This window comes from Clinocottus analis, unplaced genomic scaffold (genome assembly GCF_023055335.1).
Source record: "Clinocottus analis isolate CAN_PGR_092001 unplaced genomic scaffold, fCliAna1.0.p SCAF_7, whole genome shotgun sequence".
NCBI lineage: Eukaryota > Metazoa > Chordata > Actinopteri > Perciformes > Cottidae > Clinocottus > Clinocottus analis.
In genome coordinates this window covers 11,746,524-11,773,147 of record NW_027176229.1, presented here as the reverse complement: position 1 = coordinate 11,773,147, position 26,624 = coordinate 11,746,524, and the positions used below count along the sequence as shown (strand labels likewise).

Below are 26,624 nucleotides of genomic sequence, written 5' to 3'. Positions count from 1 at the left end.
AAACGTGCAGTGTGTATGTGTGCTCTCTTTCTGAAGAAACGTGTTCGTTTGTGGTTATAGATTTGCACAGTGTTAACCAAGGGCCATTTCTAAGTATTTTTAAAGTTATTGATTATCTCCGATTTATAATTAAAGGTATTTCCAGCAAGTTTGGACAAAGACGATTGCGGACATAAACGCCAATGCGTGGAAAGTTTAAAAGGACTTTAAACGGGCTGATGTTGGATTGATGAAGGTGGGATGGGTTAATGGATTTTATTTAAAGTATTCTTTGAGGAAGTCGGATCTTCATGAACTGCGGGGACTGATTCACATTTATTTTTGATCCACAAAAATGTGACCGCCACATTTTTATGTGACCACCAGCCTTTTTTTCCCCCAACACTTTCTTTTTTTCAAAGTCGTGTGTTTTAATCAGATTTCTCTCTGAAGAGAAAGGAATGGACTGCTGCATCAATGGATTGAAAGATTCCACTTTCAGCTTTAAGTGAAAAAGTGCCTCAAGCAAGGTAAGGAGCTGTGCTGGCAGAGCCAAAGCATCCTTTATATAGGTTCTGTATTTTGCTCTGACATTAGTTAAGATTCACAGCAAAATGCACTACGAGTAGAAACAGTGCAATACTGTGCCTTTGTTTATGTTTAGTGTATCTCATGCGCCACTTGTAATCTCTGAGTGAGTGTGTTAATTTTCCTCTAATACCGGTGAATAGGTTTAATACACTGTAATGACCCAAAAGGGAACTCTGTTCTCACTCCCGGGATTAGAATAATAGTCAGTCAGAATAGTGTTATTTAAAAAAAAAACAACATTATATTCAGTGCTCCCTCCTCTCAGCTGGTATCAGACTCACCCGTCAGACAAAAGATGCACCTGTTTTGCTTTACAGGAGGTCTGTATGTGACATGAAGGACTGGACATTACAGGTTACTGTAGAGGTGCAGAAATATAGAGCTTAAGGCTTGGTGTTTGTTTTATATTGAGAAGACCGTCTATTATCCTGCTGCTCCACATGGTCCACTGTGAACAACCTGATTTGCAGCGTGCAATCGGGTTGTGCTTTTTTTTTACATGATGGATGCTCCAGTGCTCCCTTCCTTTGTTTTTGTCGTGCTTGTTATTACTGGTTGGTGAGCTATGAGGCACACATCCTTCTTGATGTTTAATCCCTTGTGTTGGGCCATAATATAAGATTCCTGCGTTCTAATCCGTTTGTATGTTGTCAACTTTATTTTCCTTTTTTTTTAATTTAACATAAAAACCTTTAAGATTATACCAGAGAGTACACGTACTTCCAGTAGTACTCATCATGGTAAACTCAAAATCGCAACACTGTTTTTGTGATTGCTTTCAATTTATTCTCACCGTGACAGCGTATGTTCCCAAAGCCATTTTGCATTTTTCCTCCAGAATCCTTAAAATATTGATTTTTATCATCCAGGCCTTGCAGGTTAACAAAGTCTGAGTCAGATACCAACTCTGGTGTTTAGCTGGCCTTGATAGTTCACCAGTGTATTGCACTATTCAAAACACTGAATGACAAGCAGCGCCAAGTAAGCAGATGCTGGAGGAAATTGATTGTATTGAGAAACAAGTAATTCATGAGTTGAAGGTGGTTACTCCAAATTGCTGTATTAATAATGGTTAAGATAGTCAGTTTGCTAATGTTCAAGCTCATTGGGTACCAACGAATATACAAAATTTTTAAAAAAAGCACATATAGATTAATGGTCACCATTGTACATTTGATCTTATTAGTGTTAACCTGTCTGAAAGAGCCTTTTGCATCTGCACATTAACAGATGGTCCCTTCCAGAATAAATTAGAACCATACAGTGAAATTATATATGTAAGGTTTATTCTGGATCTAACATTGCCTTGATCTTCAAGTTATAAATTAAATCCAGTGCCGTGCTTCAATGGTAGCCTTCAGCTCTTGAGGTTGTTACCTTTGGCTTTTGACCCTAAGTTCTCCTCACTTTCGTGTCTTGAAAGTAACTTTATGGGTCTGACCTGTTCCAGAGAGTTGGGGGCAGGGAAGGACAAAGACTCCGGATTTACAAGAAGGATATGAGCTGCTTTGCTTTCACGAGACTCATGTCGTTCCCCACTCCCATGAGACCACTGAGCTGTATGAAATCAGTTCAATTGTGTGAGAGCTTATTGATGATTTATTTATGTCATTTTCAGTATTGTACAATTCTGGAAAGCTCGTATTGCAAGAAATTGTAACGGTAGCACTATAGAAGTTTTTCTGTGTGAGTAAATGTAAAGTTTTAAATCAACGGTCATTAGTCAATAATGTTAAAGTATACTGTGCTGTAGCACTATGTGTTAGGTCACCAGCAATCACTATGTTAATCCATAATACAGCAGGCTTTCCCAATCACGAGACTAGGGCTTCTCTCGTGTGCCCAGAGTGTGCCTAGCTCATTTCCTTTAGTTAGAATAAATATCAATACAGATACTAAACTGGGTTGCCGAGCCAGGGACAACATCCATAAATTGATTGCCGTGGTGTATGGCCTGGTGCAACCAGTCAAGGTTGGATTGATTGTTCACAACCTAGCCCTTTGTAAATAACTGGCACATGTACTATTTGTACACTGTATGAGATTTTTCTGTTCACCTGTGAAAGTTTCTGCTTGAGTATCATTCGTAGTTCTTGCTAAATTGCGACAGGATTTTTTTGCCCTGAGGCTACGGCCCCTTTCAGGATTAAGAAGGATTACTACGAGAGTAATGCTACTTCTTATCAGGCCTGTATCTGCTGCTAACTTCACTGATAGTTCTGCTTAGGTACTGAGGGACAAGCACATGCTCTCACGCACAATAAGTTAAAAGAAAATTTTTTGGGCTTTTCTGTGAGTGTCAGAGAAGATATTAGAAACCTTAAATGTAATATTCACATATCAAGTGGACAACACAACCTGCACCAAATAAACCGGCTTCCGTGTCAACTCGACAAACATTTGTGGACATCGAGTAAGCAGAATAATCTGGAGAGGATAGTGACTTGATTTAGCAGTGATTGATCTCTTCACAGCCAGATGACAACAGTGTCCTTGATTTGTCTCACCAATTTGATCACTAATTCAATTAAACTATTAACACTTTGAGCAGCCGGGTGGGATTAGTGTGGGTGTTACAAATATACAGTCCAGAAGGCTAAGTCATGACTAGATCTAAAGCAATTTGTGTCATTGAAATCCTGTGAAACATTGGGGTGATCGGACAAGTAAACTGTGTCCACACGAGTGTTGCACATCTAAACTGAGTGGTAATGAGCTTGCTTGTATAGTCACTTTTTACCTTTACATCCCGACAATCTCATTGTTTTAGTGTCAAAGATCACTCTGGTCCTATCTGTTTCACTGCTGATGCCCACCTTGTTTGTACAACTTCATTTCAAGTAAATACGTTAGAGGATGTTATCAGTCTTCGCTCTACACGGTTGTGTGAGATTTGGAAGAAGTTTTTGATTATGTCAACTTTCCCTCAGATACCCTTGTGAGGAGATTACAGGAGTAAACCCTTCTCACCTTGGAATAGGTGAACAGTTACTTTATTTTTTATCTTTTGTAAGTTACTGGAGAGATGAAGATCATAAATGCTTCCAGGTCTGCATGTCTCACATTGCTGTCACATACAGTAAATGGACAAAACACTGCTGCATGACTGTTTTTAACTCCATGTCTTGGTTGAAATATCTGGGCTCTTTATTTAAGGCCTTCTCTGTGTACATGTCAATTAAATGTGCCCTTGCTCTGCTCTGCTGCCTGAGGAAATAATGTGGTTGTCTTCTGTCTTTTCCTGCACCTGCAGACAAAGCTGCTCTCCAGGCTTCCTCTGTAATATATTGGCTCAATGTGGGCGTAGCCCTGTCTGTTTGTTGCCACATGCAAGTCATAAAGTGTCTAGGCACAGCAGAGCAGACAGGAGCAAAGACAAAATTACCTATTCTTGAGGTTGTCAAAAGTTACATGTGGTCTAGATATGAGCAAAATGTTTATATATATGATGGGATCGCTCTTTTCCTTTTCTGTAATTTCATTTAAAGAACTGTGAAAATGACATTCTAGATGATGCATTGGCCCATTTCAGTCATTTACATCATTCTTTTGACTACTTATTACACAAAAAACATATATTTCCCTATCTTCTTTTTTAATCCATTATAAGAGTCGTGTTTATCCCATCACCCCCACTGGGCGAATGACGTTTACACAGTAGGACTAATCCTTTCCTCATTAACAAACATTCTGTCGTGCAAAAACTACCAACCTCAGCTCTTATTCGTGCTCTCCCACCCTCTCCCCTTCATCATCTTTTACCGTAAAGCCAACCCACTCAAATGTGTTTTTGTCCCACTTCTCTCCAGGGCCTTTTGTAGCATTTTTTTGTCTTCTGCGTGTTTTAAAAAGATGATGTTATTTTAGAGCTTCACTGCCAGCTTCAGCAACAACAGTCCTAACCCTGTGTCAGTCAAGTGCAAGGAGGTAAATGCATCTTTTTGCTGCTCTATTCTGAGATGTTTGTTTACTCAATTGCAAGCATAGCTGCTAAGAGACAAAACATGTCTGTGATTCCGTGATGTGACTCAGTGATGCTGTGTTTCTACAGTGCGTGTGTGGTTATAGCAGCAGCTAATATCAACACCTACTTTCTTTCTAAGAATGCCCCCTTCTTATATTACTTAAATGAACTCAAAGTAATAAGCTGGTATTAAGGGGACTGAGTGGATTGACTTAAGGCGAGGGGGGCATGGTCTTCCTTTATGTTTGAAGGGCAGCAACTTAAACTTGTGCCTCCAATCCAATTTAAGGTGGAGGGCCTCCCAAGTTGCTGCAGCTGTTCTCATCTTCCAGACTGTGAAGTACTGCAGACCCACAATTTGTTTAAGTAGAATCTTGTTTGTGGGGTTCATTAGAAGATATAAATTAATGGATTGTGCGGGTTTGTTTGCATGTACTGTTTGCAAGTTTAATAGTCATGGGTCGTCTTCTCCTTGACACATGCTGTACTCTATGGAGCCTTAAATTCAGTTTAATTTAGCAATGTTTTCAAATGCAGTCTATTTATGCCACTTAAGTCCCTTTTTAAGCAGTGGTATTAAGATAACATCTGGAGTTGAGGAGAGACGCACCTTTCAATATTGCTCGTGTCACCTGTCAATTGCTGTTGGCCTATTTAGCGTGAGACGAGATCGTCTGGTGGAGCTGAACCAATCACAAGCATCAGGTTAATCTGTACATACACTTACAGTAGAGCCTTGTCTTCTCTGTGGACACACACACGCACACACGCACACGCACCCACACACACACGCACACACACACACACACACACACACACACACACTTGGGCCTATACAAGACACTTGTTTGAAATATTTTATTTGGCTCAATCCAACCACAGCTCAGACATGCAGTTTTCCAGAGGATTAAGTGTTTTCAAGAAATACGGTTCAATTCATTAACCAAGATGCATCTGGAATATAGTGTAGTAGTTGAATTATGAGTTGCAGTTAACTGGAGGGATTACATTTTTCTCAGCAGGGATGTGAGATATGTCAGTGAATCTGTGAATGGTATAGTAGTATCCTGTCGAAGAGTGGACGCAATGTGTGGTCTTGTCTTTCAGGTCAGGAGATGTGTGAAAGAGTGTGACGGACGGCCATGGGACTAGAGAGACGGTGGCTTCAGGCTGTCACCACTACTGTAGCCATCTGTCTGCTAAGTAAGTATGCTAATGCATGAATGGATCCATCACATGCACTTACAATACATTTCCATAATTCATTTCTCCTGGTTCAGAGTTTCTCTTGAATGGTTAGTATAACTTGAAAAGCAATTGAATACAATTCAACATTCACAAAGCAGGCTGTTCTACAAACTGTATAAAGTTATATTGACTATTGATATAAAATGCCTTGTCCAGTAATTTTATATCATATATTCATACATTATAGCCTTTTGTCAGACTTTCTGTTAGGACTTTCTTAGCTTGTGAGAACACCAGTTGGTTTTCCTCCATTTGTCTCTGCCATTTGTGTGCTTAGTTTCACCAAAAGTTAATTCTTTACCAACATCCAGTATGTCCCTGATGGTAAAGCATCGCAAAGCATCTGGCATATGTTGCCGTTTAGCTGCCTACATACAGTTTGTGTGACACCATAATGAATCTGGCAAAGCTCCCATTGCCTTTGATTGGAGAAAGTAAAGAGGAGGGGTTACAACATAGAGACACGAGAGAAAGAGAATGGGGTCAAAATCCAACTTAAATAATATCTCTGGGTGTGGATTTAGATCAATCTGGGATTTATGCAACCCCCAACGCTAGACACGCTTCTCTGTGTGCGTGCATGTGTTTGTTCGGGGGGGGATTGATTTGCTGGTCCGGAGACCATGTGTGTACCCCAGGGGGTGGTGGGAGGTCGGGTGGTAAGAGCACAGAGGGTCCTGCTGCCCTGCATCAGAGTATCACCACCAACCCCCTTCTGAGATTAAAGTAATCACCAGGCCAGATGAGTAGCAGTGCAAACACTGGCACCCAGTTGTGCACACGCCCACGTGAGCACATGGCAGCAAGCAAGAGGGAGGAGAGACTGCTCCAGGTGTCACTAATGGGATTGCTGTGTGTTTGCAGGCTTTGCAGCTATATGATCTTGTCAGCAAATGGCACTCGATTGTTTTGCATGTCCTCCAATGACCCAGGTTTTATCTGTAAATGTTGTAGATTCATGTCAATCTGTTTGCCACCAACTTTTCTGTGTCCTGGCCTCTGCTTGCCTATGTTGTCCTGCGCTCCCACTCTGCCAAATATTGCTGCAAACATTTTATGAGCTGTTTGCAACATAGCAAACACCTTTTACAGGAATGAATGACCAAAACATTCCACAGGTCAATCTGGCCACTCTGACAGCCATAACTCTCTTTAAAAAGGGCCATGTTTCGTAGGCCTGTGTTGAGCATGATTTGTGTGTTTTATTACATTTTTGGGGTTATTGTCTTCTGTACTATCTGAATCTGCTGCTTGACCCTGATGATATGCTTTTGCTTTTACAGGTGTGTCTCAATGTGTGGCATCATTGGTTCGTGCCAGAGAGGGGGGCTCTGCAGAACTAAGCTGCAATCTCACTCCTCTATCCAAAGAAGCCACAACCCCAAACCTCTTTCCTCTGCATGTAGTGGAATGGGTGCGCCTCGGTTACAACGTTCCCATCCTCATCAAATTTGGAGTGTATGCTCCTCGCGTTCATCCAAACTACAAGGGTAAGAGTTATTCAGATGTGTTAAATTAAAGACTCCTTTCAGAAAACCCTGGATGAACACATGTTGTATCTTTAACAGCATGTGTTACAAGCCATTCCTTGAAGTAGACCTGAAAGATCAATCTTTGATAAATCTTTTTTTCCCAAACTTCAGCAATTTGACTGCACAAAGACACTAATGTGGTTGAAAACATGTCTCACTAGTAGGAAGAAGAGCCGACTCTAGAGCTATCATCATACCAGTTTGTTTCTGAAAGGATTCATGGGACTGACTACCAATTGACAGATTTATGTAATTATGGTTCTGTGGATTTTAGTGAGGGGAAGTGTCCATGTGACAACATTTATCTTGAACTTCGAGTACCAATCATCTAAAGTATCATCTAAAGGTAGCAAAGGTAAGCCTAAGGAGGTTTAGGTTGCACTGGTATTTATAAAGACTTGGGGAGGGGAAGTTTGAATGAAACAAAACTCCAAATAGGTAATCCATCCAAACCACAATCCCTGTAATTACTGGTGATGTTCAGTCTGTGTGTGTCCAGAATGCAGTGGCAGTACAAGAAGGGGAAGGGCAAGAATGGATGTGTTTTAATGGAGGCAGTTAAAGGGGGGTGGGGTAGCTGAGCAAGAAGAAGGGGGGTACCAGTAACGCTGTGCATCGGGGATTAGGAGTGTACGTGGGGGCTTGGCGGTCGGATGACAGTGTTTTATTAGTATGCTGAGGGGTGACCCAGTCAGGGGAGATTGTTGTGCTGGAAGGAGGATGGATGAAGCATTGGGAATAATGGGAGTTTTCTTGCTGGAGCCCTATAATCCTTTCATTGTTCTGCCAGTCGACAAAAGACAAAGAGGGGTATCACAACCTCCCTTTGCTTCGCCAAAGCCAGCAGGACTACTAGGACACCCAAAGTCCCATACTGTCCCAACTGGGTCACTGAAATGTACAGAAAACCTTGCTTTGAAGCCCTCTGTTAGACCCTATTTTTTTATACAGAGAATAAGCCTGTGCTTCAGAAAAACATTTGCAGCATGCGTAACAACTCATTACTGACATTTTATATCTACAGAGTTTGAGTCACAAACAGGCTACTGCTGCCGAGCTGTAGAGCTACCTATAGAGTTTGGCATGTTAACCCTCTTGTAGGCCGTTTACCATGTCATTGTTTTGGGGCAGTCATCTGGTGCACAAGCAGCCATAAGGAAGTAAACAACATTGTAGAAAGTTGTCCTAATATTTTGCAATATCTATCCCTTGTGTGTACTGTCTGGTGTGGGCTTTACCCCTGTCTGCCTCAGATCCTCATATCTCCCCTCCCACTGGAGGCAGATGGCAGCATGTGAAGCGTGTCAGCGCTGTGGGTCTAATGTATTCTACCCTCAAATTAAATGTTGGGGGATTTCAGAATTAACCTCAAGACAGTCAAGTAGGCAACCTTTTCCAGATCTTTGTCTTGGCTTGTCTTAGATCTGGAACAAGAGAGCAGCAATGAGGCTGGTACTGTTGTTCAGAGCCGGGGATGGATTTACGACATAATGGCTGCTTCCAATAAAGCTAAGTAAGGTGTCAGACTTCAATATGCATTACTAAATCTAAGTGCTTTGCTGTCCTTCCTTTGGTGTGCTCATTGCATTGCAAATGGCGCACAGTAAAGTAGACTAAAATAAAACATAAAAAGCATTCCCAAAGGTGGTCTGTCATTGGTCTGCTGCTTTATCTCAAGCTCACCAATGCTATAGGCCGTTTTTAGAAACTGAGAAGGAAGAATCAAAGCCAGCGATATCTTGGTTTAATGGATTGAAATATTCATCCAACATATTTTGATACGATATCAGGTGTATTTGAAATTGCACTCTGTATTTGACAATTGTCACGGCTACCAAGCTCTGTTCCTCTTTCAACCTTTTGGACACCAGCTTGTCTCGGTCTCTGGGAGCTTCTCTTGTCTGTGATTTAGAAAGGTATTAGGACCCCCTCTTCCTCTCTGTAGCACACCCAGCTTGCCCTGCAGGGCTGAACATTAGTCAACTCACAACAAAGAGGAACAGCCGGATAAACTCTGACTGACACACTATTATAGTCTGTTTGAACTGAATATGTTGAGACAATGTTCAAGTCTTGCAGTGTCAGGTTGGTTTACTGTTGCAGGGTTAGATCAAATATCTCCTGTGTGCTAAAGTAAATCAGGAGAGACTGTGAGCAGGGAAGTCTGACCTGAGGTTGGAACGACAATGAGTAAACCCCCAGATCTCAGCAGGCCTTCATTACGCCCTCAGTGTGACCTTTGATCACTGGAGAGGTTAAGGCCTGTACGTCACATACAAACACACACTTAAATCTACAGATTCGCACACACACAAAACTAGAACTCTAAAACCTTTGAAGTACTAGGCTTTTGCAATCATGCAACGATTTGCAAAAATAGCCCAGCTGAAAGGTGAACCTGATCACCTTTATCCATCACCAACCAGTTTTTCCGCTATAACTAGATCAGGAGGATGTGTGGCAAACAACCACACAGTGAAAGATGAATAGATGGCTGTAGCTTTGGGATTTGCCCAACTTTAAAGCTGCAGGTCATTACAAAAACTCCAGATTCATATGAGGAGCTTGGGATCAGAGTTAGTACTGTGCTGGGCAATCAATGTTGTCCAATCGTCTTTTCTGTCGATTAATATATCTACTACTTCAAGATTACTATAAAATAACTGAACTTGGGTTACATTTTTATGTTCACATTACCCACAATATGTTGAACAGTATAACAAGCTTGATGTTAACTTATGATGAGAATTCGTTTTGGAGACTAAGCATTTTTCTGATGGTCAACTAAGTAACTAAAGCAAATTTTAGGCAACTATTAATTATTAACATCAATGTTATCTCTTACTGACCAGGAAACAAAGCTCAAATTCTGTAAAAAAAAAAATTAAAAAAAAAAAATGTTCAAACACTTCTCGTAATCTCAGTAGACCAAATTCCATATTTTTAAATACTTTGCTCCCTGATCATGTCTGAGATGTGCTAATGTCTGGGACATATCGCTTTAGCAAAATTTAGCACGTGAGATGTGTGTGTGCGCTTGCTGGTGAAGGGGTTAACAAAGCTGGACAGAGCGAGAGGGACAGAGTTAACTGTAATCTATCTCACGACAAAGAGCTATTCATAAGAGGGTTAAACTGATTAGGGAGACAGGAGGATTGAAGAGAGAAATTTGGGGGAGTAGGAGGGGTGAGCTGTCAGAGGCAGGGGGCCGGTCCCAGACTTATGATTGTATTCAAATCAAAACACATCCCACAATGCACCGCTTCTCGGCTCTCCTATGCACATACGGATGGACAAAGAAAAGCAGTGATGATGCTTCTCCAAACAGTATAATCTGTCTTCCTCCATTGCCACCCACACGATTGTATCGCATGTAAGTCACTTTACGCCATGTATTATAATGTCAGTAAGTACCAGTAGGAACCCCCAAAACAAAAGTCACATGTTGATTTCTTTGCCTTGGAACAATACAACTCCTGTCCTGGAGCTTAAGTTGCCACAAAACTAATGAAACACAATACCCATGCAAGCCACGTGCTTAAATGTAACCAAACATGAACGAGAATTATGTGGGTAAAATGTATGTTATGTAAAGTGTCCTCGGCTCCACTGCATGACAGTGGTTTCCCTTCACATCATTAATCTTTTCTCAAAAAAGAAGAAAGAATGATAGATCAGAAACCGTGAGGCAAGACCTACTCCTGTCCAGCAGCAAGACTCTGAAAGTTGAGTTATTGCTCACCTACCACCCATTGGGCGTGAACCTGACTCTTGCTGATTGAAGGCGATGCGTCTTAAAAGTTCACACAGCATTGATGGATTAGTGTTTCCATTTTCTCCCCTTAGCTTCACTGAAGCTCAACCTGCTGGAAACAAAAGCTCAGTTTAAGGTAGACTGGAGCTGTCATGTGATAGCTGCTGGAGGAAAAACAGTGAGGAGGAAGAGGAGGAGGGGGTGGACACGGGAAAGGTGCAGCATCTATTGTTTCAGGCATTCTCCCCGTTCACCATAGAGTCTCATGATGTTTGTCTCTCGAGAAGGACATGTGGACATTGTGCTAATGTAGAGCTGGGGGGAGTGATGAATGTGTCTGCTGGGGAGTTTCGGAGCACAAAGGTCAGAAAGCTCAACCTCTCATACGCTGTCAATGGATTATCGATGCACACAATACGAGTAACCTCTCCATAACCTCTCGTTCAATTCCTCTTGGACTGAAAAACAGGTTGGGTTTTTACTGATATGGTTGATCGTTTTTCATCTTTAGTGTGGTTATTGTAGCATATTTGCATTGTATCTGTGCGTTGGCCCAGAGAGAAAAGCCACCCTTTTTTTGTAACACCCTTAGTGCCGAACACCTGCTGAGTGGCATTTGAAATTTCAGTTCAAGTCCAAAGATGCAACATTCAAATTGAAATAAAGCAACATTTGGCACACAGCGTCAGCCTTTTGTCTGTCCACTGGCTGAAAGAAAAACACTCATTTTTTCCCTTCTGCCTCTTATTCATTTATCCCTCTCTTTCTTTTTTGCCTCTCGTGCCGTTGGATGTGACACAGGACAGTTTGTTTTTTTTCAAATTCTAAATGTATTTTTCCTTGACATCAATTTTTTCAAATCTCTGACAGTCGAACCCCTCATCTCCCCATGTTTGGCCCGAATGTGTTTCTACAGCAATTGAATTCAAATCTGAACCTACAGCCCGGGCATTTTTTTTCTCGTCTCATCTCTATGGTAACCTGAGAGAATGAGAGGGGGCTGCCGTCTCTTTGTAGCGGCAGACAAGAGGGAGGCTACGGGAAAGGGTTAAGTGTTCAACAGCGAAACCAGAATTCCCCAGTGGGGACCCAAGGGGCAGGGCGCTCACCAAATTTTGAAAATCAACTGTATACACCCACGTGCTTCTGAAGCCACAAGATCAGTGCAGTCAGTCGGAGGGATTTCCATAGGCTACGTTTCAGTCTTGTTGCAATGTGTAACAAGGGGTGTGATTAGCCACAGGGATCTCTGAGTATCCGATAATACATCGCCACACAAGGATTATGTATGTTAAAGAGCGTATATGTGATTTTGCACGTGAAAGTGTTTTTCCTCTTAGTCAGTGGTGTGGTAGTTAATTCCATGTCTGACTAAAAAGGTTGTGTAGGAAATGGGCAAAGCAGGGAGGATCCCTTGTAGAGAGATAAAAGGAAAATACCTAAAGTTATCCACACACCTGTTATCACCTGCCTGCACATTTCCTCTCTTCTGGCCCTGCAGAGTTGTTTGAAAGATGCTGACTGAAATGAGAGCCATTCATTTTATGGTGCCTCTTAAGTGAGCACTGCCCATCAAACGCTGGTCTTTTAGGAGGTCAGTCAAACATTAAACCTAACTATTAAGCACAGCAACAGCCCCAGTCAGGAATGCAGGGTTAATTGTTAGCCATTGTCTGCCTTTACTCTCAGCGTGTGTTTCACCCTGTCTTAAGGCCACGAATAAAGTTGAATGAATTTCATAGCTTTCAGGCTCTCCTCCAGACACTGCTGTCTAGGGTGGGGAGAGAAGGGGGGGGGGGATTGTGTGAATAGTGAGGATAATGTCTTTCTCGTGATATTGTTGCTTTAGGGTTGCTGGAAATTCAAGAGTTTTCTGCTCTTGTATACAGTGTGTCGACGGGGTGATAATCTAAAATTCAAATAAAGATAATTTCATTTTTTTGTTCATTACTTTGCACAGAGGATTGTATGTGTCAGACATTTCCTTTATCATTTAAGCAGCTGCAAACAAATATGACGAGATGGCGGTAACTTCTTCACATTCCCTGGTCTATTTTCAAATGGCTTTGGCCAGGCCCTGCACGCATCCTCCTGTCGCTTAAAGCTCTGAGATTGAAGGGGGAAAAAGAGTTCATTGAAAGACAGAATAAAAGGAGGGGGGCTGGGTGGTGAAGGGTAACTTCAGTACCCTGAAAACCAGGCTGCAGTCACCAGGCAACAAGCAGATCAAGTTTCAAAGCTTGACAAGGAGTTGTAACAAGTACAGAGAGGAGGAGAGGGCGGGTGCAAGGATACAAATGTGTGTTTCAGGGTGTTCACACACAAGCTCAGAGTTTTAATCTGTCATGATCCACATTGTTTACCTCTTGCCCAGTGTTGCTGAAAAACTACAAAAATGAAATAACGAAAACATTCTTTGTTGTTGTTTTTGTGATTTAATGAAACCTGCCTTGAAGTATTCCTGGCATACTCATCCCAACTCTCCACTCCACCGCTATCCAAACCCTAAATGACAGGACACCAGCTTCATCTGTAATTTTGCAAATCATTACAATTATCACCTGTGTTGATTCACATGTTTGTACTTTAATATAAGAGCTGCGGACCTCTCAACCCAAATTTCGTTTTTTGTCAGCCACCTCCCTTATTTTCATAAATTGTAATTATGTGGTTGCATGTTTGTGACAAACATTACAACTACATTTGGTGTTCACACTGTGTGTCAATTTGTCTGCCAGCATAAAGTCTATGACTTTGACTGTGGTCTTTGTGACACTGGATGCCTGTGTCCTCTCATGGTAAGCCCTCTTCCTGCATGTGCTGACTCTGCCTGTCTGGTTGTGTGCTGACTCTCTCTCTCTCTCTCTCTTTCTCTCTCTCTCTCTCTTTTTCTCTTTCTCTCTCTCTCACCCCTTCCTCTTTGCCCCCTCACGCCCACCCCCTCCTTCCACAGGTCGTGTGTCGCTGACCCGTGGTGCTTCTCTGCGAGTGGATCGGCTGACACAAGAGGACGAGGGCTGGTTTGAATGTCGCATTTTGCTCCTGGACAGCAAAAAAGACAACTTTAGAAATGGCACATGGACCTTCCTCTCCATCACAGGTGCAGCACTGCAGGGTTTTGGGCACTCGGGAGCAGTTTATTTCACTGCTCATCACTGCCACTGTCCTTGTTTAGAACAGCCACAGTATGGAGCCTGGCTGAGACTGAAGGCGCTGCCAAGCTGAAGTGTATTCGAAGCATATATGGGCTTTCTGTGTGACGTTCTATGCACACAGTGATCATGCAAACATCTTGTCTTGGTCTTTGCTTGGCCTGCTCTGAGCTGACGTCAGCGTAGGAGTTATTCTTAAGAATGACAGGACCAGGACAGCATCTATATGGCTTGTGTGGGCTAAAGATTAAGGTTAAATGCTTAAATCAGAGTCGTTTTATCCACCTACTTCCTACTCTCCATCTCTCTCTCACACACACATGGACACGGACACACACACACACAGACTGGTTCTTCCACAGTAGAAGTTTTAATTCCATTGAGAGTGCGAGGTAGAGATTTGATATGATTGTACTACTACAGTGAATGAAAGCCCTACATGCGCTGCATCAGGTTGCAGATGAACACTGGACACCTTTGTACATAATAGTATTACATCAGTGCGTGTATTGAGGATCAAATGAATACATGTTGCCAAAGAATATGTTAAGAAGTACCAAAACTAAACTCAACAAAGAGCTTTGTACATAAATTATGGCATATTTTATCCTGATCCCTTTCCAATTAAATGAGTGCATATCATTTTAGCATGGACGGTTCCATTGAAGAAAAAAAACATGAACATGATGGGGAGGTCCATATTCTCCCATCAATAACACAGGACATATGTAATATATTGTGCTTTATTTACATTTGTGGTACTCAACACATCATATTTGAAAGCATGCACAGGGTCTTATTACAATTTGGAGATGTTAATACAGTGGTGTTAAAGTTCATAAATCTTGTACATTAACAGGTTAAATAACGTTCCTTACAGTCAATTATGCCCACCAACTGGCCATCTCCACAAAAAGGACATTAAACTGCTAACAGGGTCTTGGGATCATTGAGTTAAACCAGATGTCCAAAGCATCAAACCAAGAACTACAGGTGGTACCCACAAAAACTACTTAAGTGTCCCTTTGAGACATTCATGTAGATGTTGTCTACCTAGAAGAACATGCCATGGTTGACTTTTGGTGTCTGCATATAGTGCTCAAAGTCATTTTAGTGCTCTGCCGGTCTTCTCTGTCCCAACTGAATATGTAAATATACATGTTCCATCTGTGCTGTCTTTGTTCTAGCTCCACCTGTGTTTATCAAGACACCACCAACTTTCGTGGAGGTTCTGCTCGGAGACTCACTGACTCTCAGCTGTGGAGCCCATGGCAATCCTCGGCCAACTGTTGTCTGGCATAAAGATGAGAGCCAAATAGAAAAACATGAAAAAATAAAAGTGAGGTGGATTAACAGATGGCCTTTGCTGTATTTTAATTGAATACTTTCTAATTAGCATTTGCTGGAAGAGTCGCAGCTTTGATGTTCCCTTTAAGTAGACTCCATGACAGCTTCATGATCTGACTTTTCTCTTCTATCCATTTACTCTATGCCCCTTTTTAGGTACTAAATGGTACCTTGTCTATGGCGTCTGTCACAAGAAATATTTCAGGAGTGTACAAATGTCACGTGTCCAACTCAGAGGGGAACCTCACCCACTCTACACAGCTGCAGATTAAAGGTCAGTGTTGAACTGTCAATCATAAGGGAAAGACAGAATTCCTGCTTATCTCATGTTCAGCAGTGTGATGTGATGTGAACCAGAGGAACTAGTCCCAGAGACTGTGTTTTTGACCTGTTCAGAGACAAAAGATGTATCTTCTGAACCCTGTTTTTACCAAAAACTTTATGGTTTGTCTATGCTACTGCACAAACCCAGTGAACAGGTTTACAATCATGTCTACAGAGTCTATACCGCCACCTACAGTCCATCCCATGCTGTAGCATTGATTCATGGCCTTCCAACACTCACCAATGATCTCTTCAATCTTTGTCATAAATGACTGCATAACTAATCTTAACATTAGGGCGGGTTATGTTTTCTTCCAACTTGTCAAAAGGACCTCCAATCATCATCATCTCCCCTGAGGACACCACTCTCAACATGTCCCAGGATGCAGTTTTGCAGTGTCAGGCTGATGCCTACCCTTCTAACCTCACTTATGATTGGCTGAAACAAGGACAGAATGTTTACCATATTGAGTGAGTACATGTCTTTAAAGTATAATGTATTCATGAAACCCTTAAAAATGTTATCTGTTTAATGTAAAATGTAGTTATTATAACATAATCAATTACAGTATCCTCATGTACTTAATTGGAATACTAGGTGGGATATTTAAAGGAAGCCTTTTAAATATACACAATGGATCAATAGAGCATGTTTCCAAAGCATGCTGCTAATGCAATCAGTTCTAATTAGATTAATAATCTAATTATAGCATTGTATCTTGTGGCCATGAGCACGCTATAAACTTAACACAAAGTAATATTCCAAAATTATATTTCTCAAACATTCAATTTATTAACAATTTATTTCCATTCCAGTGAAATGTATTTTCTTGTTAACTTGATCACTTCTTAAATCGCACCATGTGTTGTATCTTTTGGCTTTAGGTCGCTTAAATCCAGGGTGAAGGTTTTGGTGGATGGAACACTTCTTATCCCTAATCTCATTCCAGAGGATGCTGGCAACTATACCTGCATCCCAACTAATGGGTTACTCACCCCGCCCTCAGCCTCTGCACACCTCAAAGTGAAACGTAAGAGTCTAGTCTGCTATGAGAGTATGTGGTTCCATATACCCATTCATCTTTTATAACCCTGCATGCTCTGGACAAAAGCATCTTATTAGACAGCTTTGTGATTAATTCCTCTTCTTTTATGACAGACCCTGCACGTGTGGGCCGAATGTCCCGGGAAACGTACTTGCCTTCAGGCATGGAGGGGGTCATTATCTGCCCAGTCCAGGCAGATCCCCCTGTGCTGTATGTCAACTGGACCAAAGATGGGAACAATTTGAATCTTGACAAGGTAAGCTACGCGGCATAGAAATACAATGCGTCACAAATTGCACACATCCTCGTCTAATCCTTGGCATCATGTCTTCTTCTTTTGATCTTTCCAGTTGCCAGGTTGGATAGTGAACTCAGAGGGTTCTGTTTTTATAGCAACAGCTAATGACAACGCTATAGGCATGTACACATGTACAGCCTATAACAGTTACGGCACCATGGGACAGTCTGAACCCACCAAGGTCATTTTGCAGGTGAGGCCGGTGTTCTCAACCTCATTGAAAATCCTTTCCTATTAGTGTATACAGTTCTACATGGGTGGAAGTAAACAGGCACTCATTCTCTCTCTCTTGCTCTTGCTCTCTCTCTCCTCCAGGACCCACCATCATTTCGAGTGCATCCTCGACCCGAGTATCTCCAGGAGGTGGGCAGAGACTTGATCATACCCTGTGAAGCCATTGGAGATCCCGCTCCAAACATAACTTGGAGCAAGGTACAGAACATGTTCTACTCTGATAGTCGGACTGCACAATCATGTCTTATTTATGCCTTATTTTAACCTATTTCTGTACTTCACAGATTGGCCCTACTCCTCGCTCCCTGTACACTGTGATGGCTAACGGCTCCCTCCTGCTGCAACCGCTCAGTAAAGATCACCAAGGGGGCTGGGAGTGCTTGGCCACAAATCGTGTAGCGACTGTCAGCGCAGGCACTGTGGTCATGGTGCTGGGTGAGATTGCCAACTTTATTTCAGCAAACCATTGTGTTGCTATGAGCGCATCCACACGTATTGTCAACGTTTCAAACTTACATACACGTTTTTTCTGTTCCTCAGGCACAAGTCCTCATGTCGTGTACTCAGTATCTGTTATCACAGAGATGAACCAGGCCAATGTGTCGTGGGTGCCTGGCTTTGATGGTGGATATACCCAGAAGTTCACTGTATGGTCAGTAACATACAAGACATACTGTATGAAAAACAGTTCTAACTGTTTTATGCTGGTCTTTATATTTTCCGTTGGTTTTTTTTTCCAGGGTCAAGCAGGCATCTCGAGGAAAACATGAATGGGCGTCTTTGCCTGTGCCAACATCCAAAAACTACCTGCTGGTGACCGGGCTACTTACTGGCACCGGCTATCAGTTTAGTGTCCTACCTCAGAATAAACTCGGCTCTGGACCTTTCAGTGAAATTGTTTCTGTGCGGACTAAAGGTTTGTGCAAGTGAACAATGTTCATTTTGGAGTTTCCCTCACTCTTACTAATGCTGTTTTGCTGTAAGTGTGTATATTTTTGAACTTATATTGGGTCTTCTTATCAGCTCTGCCAACCGAAGCACCTACCGCTGTCACCAGTCTACCAATCCTGGATCCTCCAATACTCCTGTCAGCCAACCAGACTGACCGAGGTATTTTCCTCCAGTGGTCGCCTCCAGAGGGGCCGTCCTCTCCACTGACAGGCTTTGTGCTGCAGGCCCGCAGGGATCAGGACCAGTGGGTCATCCTCAGCAGCAACATCAGTGCCAATCAAAGTGAACTACTTGTACAAGGACTGTTAAGGGTACAGATCAGTTAAATTCCTACTTGGCTGCACTTTAAAAAGATCAATCAGTGTGGCCTCTGGATTTCTTGCTTTGCTCATGTAGATTAAATTGTTATTTGGCCATAAATTATCTTGTATCAAACTGATGTTATGATTTACAATCAACATTTTTTAACTCTCATCATGGGCATACTAGTTTATGTTTAATCAATCACCTAATCTATCTCTCCTTCAGGACTCCAATTATGATCTGAGGCTAATGTCTTGTAGCAACAAGGTTCTCAGTGAACCGAGTGAGTCTGTCAATGTATCCACCACAGGTAAGTGGCTTTGTATAGATTACCAAACGCAGTACATGCATATTTGGAGTGACGGTTCCAGCATCCCACTTGCAACCAACCTTATTGACTCTGGGTTGATTACAGGGATGGAGATTTACCCTCTGCGCCCAAGTTTCTTGGAGTTCCTCCCTGAGCCCCTGTTGGCTGGTGTGTTAGGAGGAGTTTGCTTCCTGTTCGTGGCGATCATTCTCTCATTGGTGACAGCATGCTACATGACTCAAAGGAGACAACGTCGGCGCAGAAAGAGAAGACAAGGTAAAGTGTTGGATTTGAAGATTTTAATTATTGTCAACCCGGTTGGTTTGCAGAAAGTGCAATTTTCAACCTCAAAGTTCATGTCAAAAGCTGCATTTTAATTCTTCCTTCACCTTCCTCTCTTAGATCTCCCATCTGCCCTCCAGAAGAGTTCATCTCCAGAGTAAGTGCCCTTACCAGTACAGCTTTATTTTCACTAAACATTTTTTCCTTCTTAATTTTGTATTTAAATTTTAACAGTCCATAATATGGTTTTATTTGAGTCAAGCTTGAATGTTATTATAGCCACTAGTAGACAAATAAAACACTAAAGCAAACGTGTTCATAGTTAAGTCTTAGTTTTAGCATACAACATCCTCGTCCTTTTCGATCATTGCTTCAAAACTTTCCAAATTCTATTTTCCAGCAACATTGCGACTTGCCTTCTAACTTCATAACTTTAGTAAATTACATATGAACATTACTTGATGACATTTTGACTGAAATAATAATGAAATAAAATTACTTTCAAATATTTTGATTAGATATCTTTTATTGATGTAAGTGCAGGAACTTTAATATTTGTTTGTCAGAACCTGCTTAGACCGTACTTTCAGACCGTCAAACCATACTTAAAAATCTTGTCCATGTCTTCCCCAGAAATCGCTCACCTCCTCGCAGCCCAGACAGTGTCCTAAAGCTGAAGCTGTGTCCGCCTCTTCCCTTCTTCCCAAATTCCTCCTCGCAGTCCGATCGGTCGTCCTTTGATAAAGGCAGCCGTGGGGAGTACCACGACCAGCGGAAACAACTCTTGTCCAACTCATCTCCGCCACCACATTATACACTCTTTGAGAGTCACCTGGGCTCTCAGGACACTTCACCATCTGCTCTGGAGTCCATCTCTAGAGGCCCAGATGGTCGCTTCATTATCCAACCCCCGTCAGAGAGTTCTAGTCCCTCAAAAAAGAAAAACTCGAGAATAGAGGTCCTGCAAAGTAACGGTGGGGCAAGTGGCTCAGTGAGCAACAGGATGTCATTCAGGGACTCACCTAAGTCGAGCATCTTAAGCTCAGAGAAGGACAAGAGGAAGGATTCTCCTCTTACTGTGGACGTCCCAGAGCTAAGCAGACCTCCTTCCTCGCCTGGAAGAGTACGAGCCATGGCCAGAAACTTCTCCCGTCACGGCTGTTTTTACTCTGATGACGAACAAGGCTCAGAGGCTCTATTGGAAAGAGCCAGCTTCTATTCAGACAACAGTGAAAAAAAACCCAGTGATTCTCTCAGGAGATATCGCATGCCAGGCCACACTGAAGATCTCTTCCCAAGTTTGGGGAGGAGAACAAAGCTACTTGATAGAGACGGAGACAGACCACACCATTCGAACTACCTGCCAATGGAGAGTCAGCTCACTAATAACAGCACCCTGGTCTCGCAGCTTGACAGCGAGCTGGAGGGTGGTAGTATTGACAAGTGTGTCCAACTAGCAAAAGAGAGGGAAGAAATGGAGAGGGAGCTGGAGAGCTATACAGCCGATCAAAGAAGTCGAGGTCGTGAGAGAGACGAGGGACAGTCTAGTAAGATAAAAAGCCCTCTAAGGAACACCCCCAATGCAGATGAAGAGCCTGTATGGAAGCCACAGGATGTAACGATAAGACAGAAACACAGGCCCTTAGGTCAGACAAGTCGGGTATCTGACTATCGCAAGGCATGCTACTTTGGGAACACCAGCAGTCCCATGGACCGGCTCCCTACATCTCGCATACAGTGGGACATTAGCCCTGTTGGATCAGTCACCAACCTCATTCCTGTACAGAACCCCCGGGAGACCACATCACCCAGATCACAACATGCTCACACATGTCGGGAAACCACAGAGGACTCTTTTGCTGTTGATTTATCACACTCTCAAGTCACTCAGAACACCTCCCTCCCAATGCTGTCCCCTAACGTAACCTCTGAAAGTCCTCCTTTTCTGTGTCTAGAAACACCAGACAGAGCCAGGTCATTGAGTCCTATGAAAGAGCAAGATAGATGCAGGAAGTCCATGACTGAGCAGGGCTTAAGGGAAAAGAAACAAGATAAAGGTGTTGCTTCAAGGTCCAGACATTCATATGCAGGTGCTCAGCTCAGAGGTCCTTCAGTTGAGGGGCCTGAAAGTTCAGCCTCTGCACAATATAATCAGCCTGAGAGAACTACAAAATACTACACAGCCACAAGGGATCCCAGTCCATCAAGTTATTCTACTTTACCCTATGAACATCATGAAGTAGGGGCAAAGGCCAAAGAAAAAGACACTCAGGCCCGGGATAACCGACAGAGTTTAGAGTTTTACTCTGAGTTAGAAAGAGAGGGTGTGCGAACACGCTCCAGGAGAAGTGACAAATGTCTCTTCTCTGATAGTCCAAGCCCTGTTTCAACATTGACACTTGTGGAAGAGGTGGATAGTGACCAGTCCCAATTTTCTGTCCCTGGAATGTCCGGGTCCTTCAAGGCGAAGCCTGCCGCTCCATCTCCCCAGATGTCCCCATTGCAGACAAGTGCAATTCTTGAATACCTGAGCCTTCCAGGTTTCATTGAAATGAGTGTGGATGAGCCTGTGGAAGACGCTCCAGTCACAGACACTGCTAGACAAGGTTCAGAACTAATGCCAGAAAAATCCCCTGGGATTAAGCCTGATGTAGTTCCTAATAACTGGGAGGTTCATGTTCAGGACAACCGGAATACACACCAGACCCCCCATTCTGCGGATACCAGCTTGTATTCTGGTAAAAAAACTGGACATAAACACTCTCTCCATGTGGAAGCTAGAGATTCTTCACATAGAGTAAGATTTCCAGATGAGATAACACCATCGTCACCTGGTCCAGAGAAAACTAGCAAGCAGCTCTATAATGAGAAAACACAAATCAGAGTTGCCAACAAAAGTACTGACAGACCTGAATCCAGCCTTGGATCGAGGTCAAGTCTCACCTTACTCAGTGCGGCTAGAGGAATGGCAGAAATAGTGTCAAAACACTCACAGAGCTTTGTAGACAGTCGTGAGTCTCTATCAGATCAATCCCAAAGACAAGCTTCTCACGGAAGCAGGACTAATAACATTGCATCACGAATATGTCAAGCTCCTGTGCCATTTCTAAAGAAGTCCTTAAGCATAGGCCCTTGTAGGACACTCTCGGGTATGGGACAGCCTCGTCCTTTCCTAAAGAAATCCATCAGCTTAGGCTCACAGAGGTGGGAGCACTTTGAGATTCCAAGGACATATGTTTCTGAGAAATGTTACTGGGACGAGTTCCCAAACCCAGATGTTGGGGTGAAGTCCTACAGTTTGGGTCGCAGTCCGCCTTCCCTTCCCAGGCCAGGACCCTCCTGGAGGGAGTATGCCCCGTTCAGACGCCCCAGCATGGGCAGCCTGGAAAGACCTCACCCTGCACAAAGATCTTTAGCAAGCCCTTCCTACCTCACTCCTTCAATGTACCCACCTAGACAAACCTCAATGTCCCCAATGCTGGAACCCTACGATCCACGACGGCAAGCCACTGTTTTCCCAGAGTCCTCCAGGTGGTCTCCCTCTTATCAAGATACCATGAGGTCTGTCCCTCATAAATATGTCCCCATGCCCTCTTCCATCCCTGTCCCCCAGCACCAACACTGGCCAGGATCCAGAGGGGAAAGCATGAGACCTGTGGACCCCAGCAGGGGCCCTCCGAGGCCCTACCTGCCCAGAGGCATCAGCTGGCCCTCACCTTACTATGCCCCCTTTCCGACCAGAGAGGCAGAAATTTACAGACAGCCAGACAGAATGATGAGGAGGAGAGGGGAGACAGACACCAGGGAGGGGAGAGAGACCAGAGAGGGAGGGAGGGCCAGTTATGCCAGTCAGAGCAGCGGTAGAGGCAGCGCTGGTCTCTTCCGACAGTCCTTGTCCATCACTCCCACACTACTCAGCTCTCCCGAAACCACAGAGGAGAGCGAGCGGCACAGATCTGAGATGGAGCGGCCTGAGAGGAGAGTGAAAAGGTGAAACACCACCACACCTGGAAATAACAACAAACTCAATGGAGTGTCTTCTTGGCAGAGGAATTTATTTATGTTACCAAAATAACACAAATCACATTGTTTTTTTAAACCGTTTTGGATGACTGTGACCTGACCACTTGTTTTGTGTATCTCATTAGAAGGAACACATCAGTAGATGAGAGTTATGAGTGGGACTCTGCTGATGCGTGTGTGGACTCTGAGGTCCTGGAGGCCATGAGGTTTGATCAGTCACAAATGGGTTTTCGGAAAGGCTGGTCAGAGCACAGATATGATCAAGCTGGTGGCCTCCGGGACCAACGACAGAAAGGTGATCATTTATTTTCCTCATACTTGTGTGCGTGTGATGTTGTTGATATGGCATGTGTTATTGTGAGTGAAATGCTTGATTTGATGGTGCTGCATGTGTTCACCCTGTGTACCCTTGTGCTGTGATGATTGGAAGCTTATCCCATGACATTTCCCATCCATGCATTTCCTCTCCCTGATACCATCCCCAGGCCCGTGTCCCTCAGTCAGCCCGCCAGTTTCCAACCCATCTCGCTGCCAGTACAGCCGCTCCCTAAGTGAGGCGCGTTTCAACGCTATCCGCCAGGAGTACCAAGAGTACAGGCAGACTCGGGAATCCAACTGTTCCCGTGAGCCCTGCCTCAACCCTGGCCACGATTCAGCCTCTGACTCCAGCTCAGCGCTGCTCTAGCAGCTTAACTCGGTCCGTTGTCCCGCCTGCCCGCTCACCTCTTCCCTCTTTTTTTTCCACCTCTCACTGCTCACCTGCCTGACTCCTTTTCTTGCCTGCTACTGTGTCATCCATGTGCAGTGAATTTGTGCATGCCAAAATCTATGCTGCTCAGTTTACAGCTCAAAGTTTTAGAGGTTGTCTTTTACAGGAATGTTCTAATACTGTACTCCTCTTTGTCTTTCACAGGTACAAAGACCGTTACCAAAAAGCAATTTTAATGAACAGTCGACTGCTGTGGTACTAGACACTGTCACACATCACTGGAGCTTTCTCACGTAAGAAAACAAATTGTTCAAAGTTTGTATCATCTGTTACAGCAGATTAAAGTAAAGCAATTCAAAGAGACAGTACCATATGCTGTATGCCAATCATATGTGACAGACTGCAACCCCTCCGTTGTTTATCTGCTGACATATTATTTTTCTTGTACTTGTCCCATTTTTGCATAATGAAGCTGAGAAGGGATTATTTATTTTTCTGAGAAGCTTGTGCAACTGTATTTTGGATTTTTTTTTTTTAACCATGACAATCAGGCACACAGGACCCCTTTGATAAATGAAATATTCCCCCTTAACTAAAACAGGTTTACAGATGACAAAGACCTGCTTTATAAAAGCAGCAGCATACTACATAATGACGGTTGTATTTCAAGTTTATGTCTATCGCATTAAAGACTTCTCTTTGATAATAAAAGGAAGCTAATAACAAGTTTGGAGGTTAGTTTCCAAGACCTGCTTGAGGGCATGGCTGTAATGTTGCCTGTGTTGCCAATCAAACACTGCTCAAAGCATTTTCACCACCATATCCCTCTAAACAGGGCAAAAGTACTTATATAATATATATAGTACTTATATTATAGTACTCAAAAATTAGGATTAGGCAATTCTGATTGTTTTGTACTTTGGTTCCAAATCTTGGAGCAGTTCGCAATATCTAATTTACAGACAATAATTTACTGCATTTCAAAGAATAACTTGTTTGTTATTTGCCACTGTTGGTTTACTGTTGGTTTCCTGAACTCGTTCCTATTTTATACATATTATATTTCGCAACAACTTTCACCTGTTAAGACTTTATTAACTAAATCACTTCAAATAGCTTCCCAGTATTTGTTCCAGGTGTACAAATGTTTATATGTATCTAAATGTGAATGAACCCTGCTGTATTGTATATTCCACTTTTCATCAGATGAGAAAATGCTACTTTACTCCACCTGAATTGGTCAAAGATTGCCTCTGTGATTGAATTACAGATACTGTAAACTTGATTAAAATGCAGGGAACATGATTTTTGCCTTATTTTTGTAAATGTCACAAGCACGCACTACTTGATTGACCACGTAATGTTTGAGCTGACAAGTTCAAATCAAAGGTGATGATCAGAGAATTACAAATTATTGAAAAGTTGTTACTGTTGTTTTTAGACAAGTTTTGCTCACATGCTAAGTATTTCTTTATACTGCTGAAGGTGAGTTATGATATGCAACAATGTTTACAATTCACTTCATTGATGTGAAGGCAACACTGTGAATATTTCATCGACTTCTGATTCTGTATGCGAATTGCTGTAAAGTCAGTAGAATGAATTATGTGCCCATTATCCTACTTTTTTGTTTTATTTACTCAAAAGAAATTACTGAAAAAAACTGTTTTTATCACGCCACCCGACAAACATAGGTTTTAAGAATATCTTTGTTGCTAAGATTCAAAATGTGTACTGTATTTAACCCAGAGTCTTCATATGGAGTGAGTATGCATTTCTGATGATGGTTTTGGAAGTTTTGTACAAACTAAAAAATGTTATATCTCACCACCTGGTTGTTTTTGTCATTTTTATATGTTTGTACTGAATAAATTGTTTTATTCTGAATGCACCATAATGAAAGAATGTGTTTTAATTTTTTGGTGTTTTGATGAAAAGCATTAATCTTAAGATTACCTCCAAAATATGGCCACACCTGTAATCGCATTTCAAGCCTTCTTAAAACTCCTTTTGGCCTCATTTACTCAACCCACCCTCACTTCCCCCTTTCCCATGCGTTTACCTTCCTGCCTCCTCCTCACGCTTGTTTAGACCTGTTTCTCAAATCTCCAGGTGCCAAATGGGCCGTACTTTCCTCATATCATTAAACCTTTGATCACGTACTGTTGTAGGGTTGTCCTGACTAAAAAAAACTTGTCAGCCACGTGAACAAGTTGGCATAAAAGGGGCCAAAAGCTTTGTTTTTGTCCTGCCCTTTCTTATAAATGCTCTTTATGAACTGACTAACAAGTCAGCTTTATTTAAAAGACGTATAATCTACAGATATGGAAGTGACAAAGCTAACACACTGATGGTCACCATGTTGGTTTTACATGTTAGCACCCGAATATTTTCTATTTGTCACTAAACACAACTGTCAATACAACCGAGTCTAAAAGGAATTTATAGCTGTTCTCAAAGCCAAAAAATAAGCGAAGTGTGTTTTTTCAAAACTAAAACTGTGCTATCTCCTCATCCACAAAGTGTTTTTAATTCATTTAAATTGTTAAAATACCTTGACCCTTTGTTGGAAGAGGT

At 42.5% G+C, this 26,624-nt stretch overlaps 1 protein-coding gene across 1 annotated transcript; it reads left to right on the top strand.

The window, feature by feature from the left end:
- Positions 1 to 25,926, top strand: igsf9b (immunoglobulin superfamily, member 9b). The gene is made up of 22 exons (XM_068605427.1): positions 1 to 509; positions 5,642 to 5,737; positions 7,066 to 7,272; positions 14,022 to 14,168; positions 15,408 to 15,559; positions 15,724 to 15,841; positions 16,221 to 16,362; positions 16,777 to 16,922; positions 17,051 to 17,193; positions 17,288 to 17,428; positions 17,551 to 17,667; positions 17,754 to 17,904; positions 18,010 to 18,121; positions 18,210 to 18,385; positions 18,493 to 18,731; positions 18,949 to 19,033; positions 19,139 to 19,309; positions 19,436 to 19,472; positions 19,949 to 23,305; positions 23,464 to 23,633; positions 23,824 to 24,035; positions 24,252 to 25,926. The coding sequence occupies exons 2-21, from the start codon at positions 5,677 to 5,679 to the stop codon at positions 24,021 to 24,023; spliced, it is 6,072 nt and encodes a 2,023-aa protein (XP_068461528.1). The 5' UTR covers positions 1 to 509; positions 5,642 to 5,676; the 3' UTR covers positions 24,024 to 24,035; positions 24,252 to 25,926.
- Positions 25,927 to 26,624: the final 698 nt, after the last annotated feature.

Bases quoted from the DNA above. Each gene is read 5' to 3' on its own strand.
- igsf9b (XM_068605427.1), top strand. From the start codon at position 5,677: ATGGGACTAGAGAGACGGTGGCTTCAGGCTGTCACCACTACTGTAGCC. The intron at 18,122-18,209 runs GTCAGTAACATA...TTTTTTTTCCAG, and splicing joins ACCCAGAAGTTCACTGTATG to GGTCAAGCAGGCATCTCGAG. The intron at 19,310-19,435 runs GTAAAGTGTTGG...TTCCTCTCTTAG, and splicing joins GCGCAGAAAGAGAAGACAAG to ATCTCCCATCTGCCCTCCAG.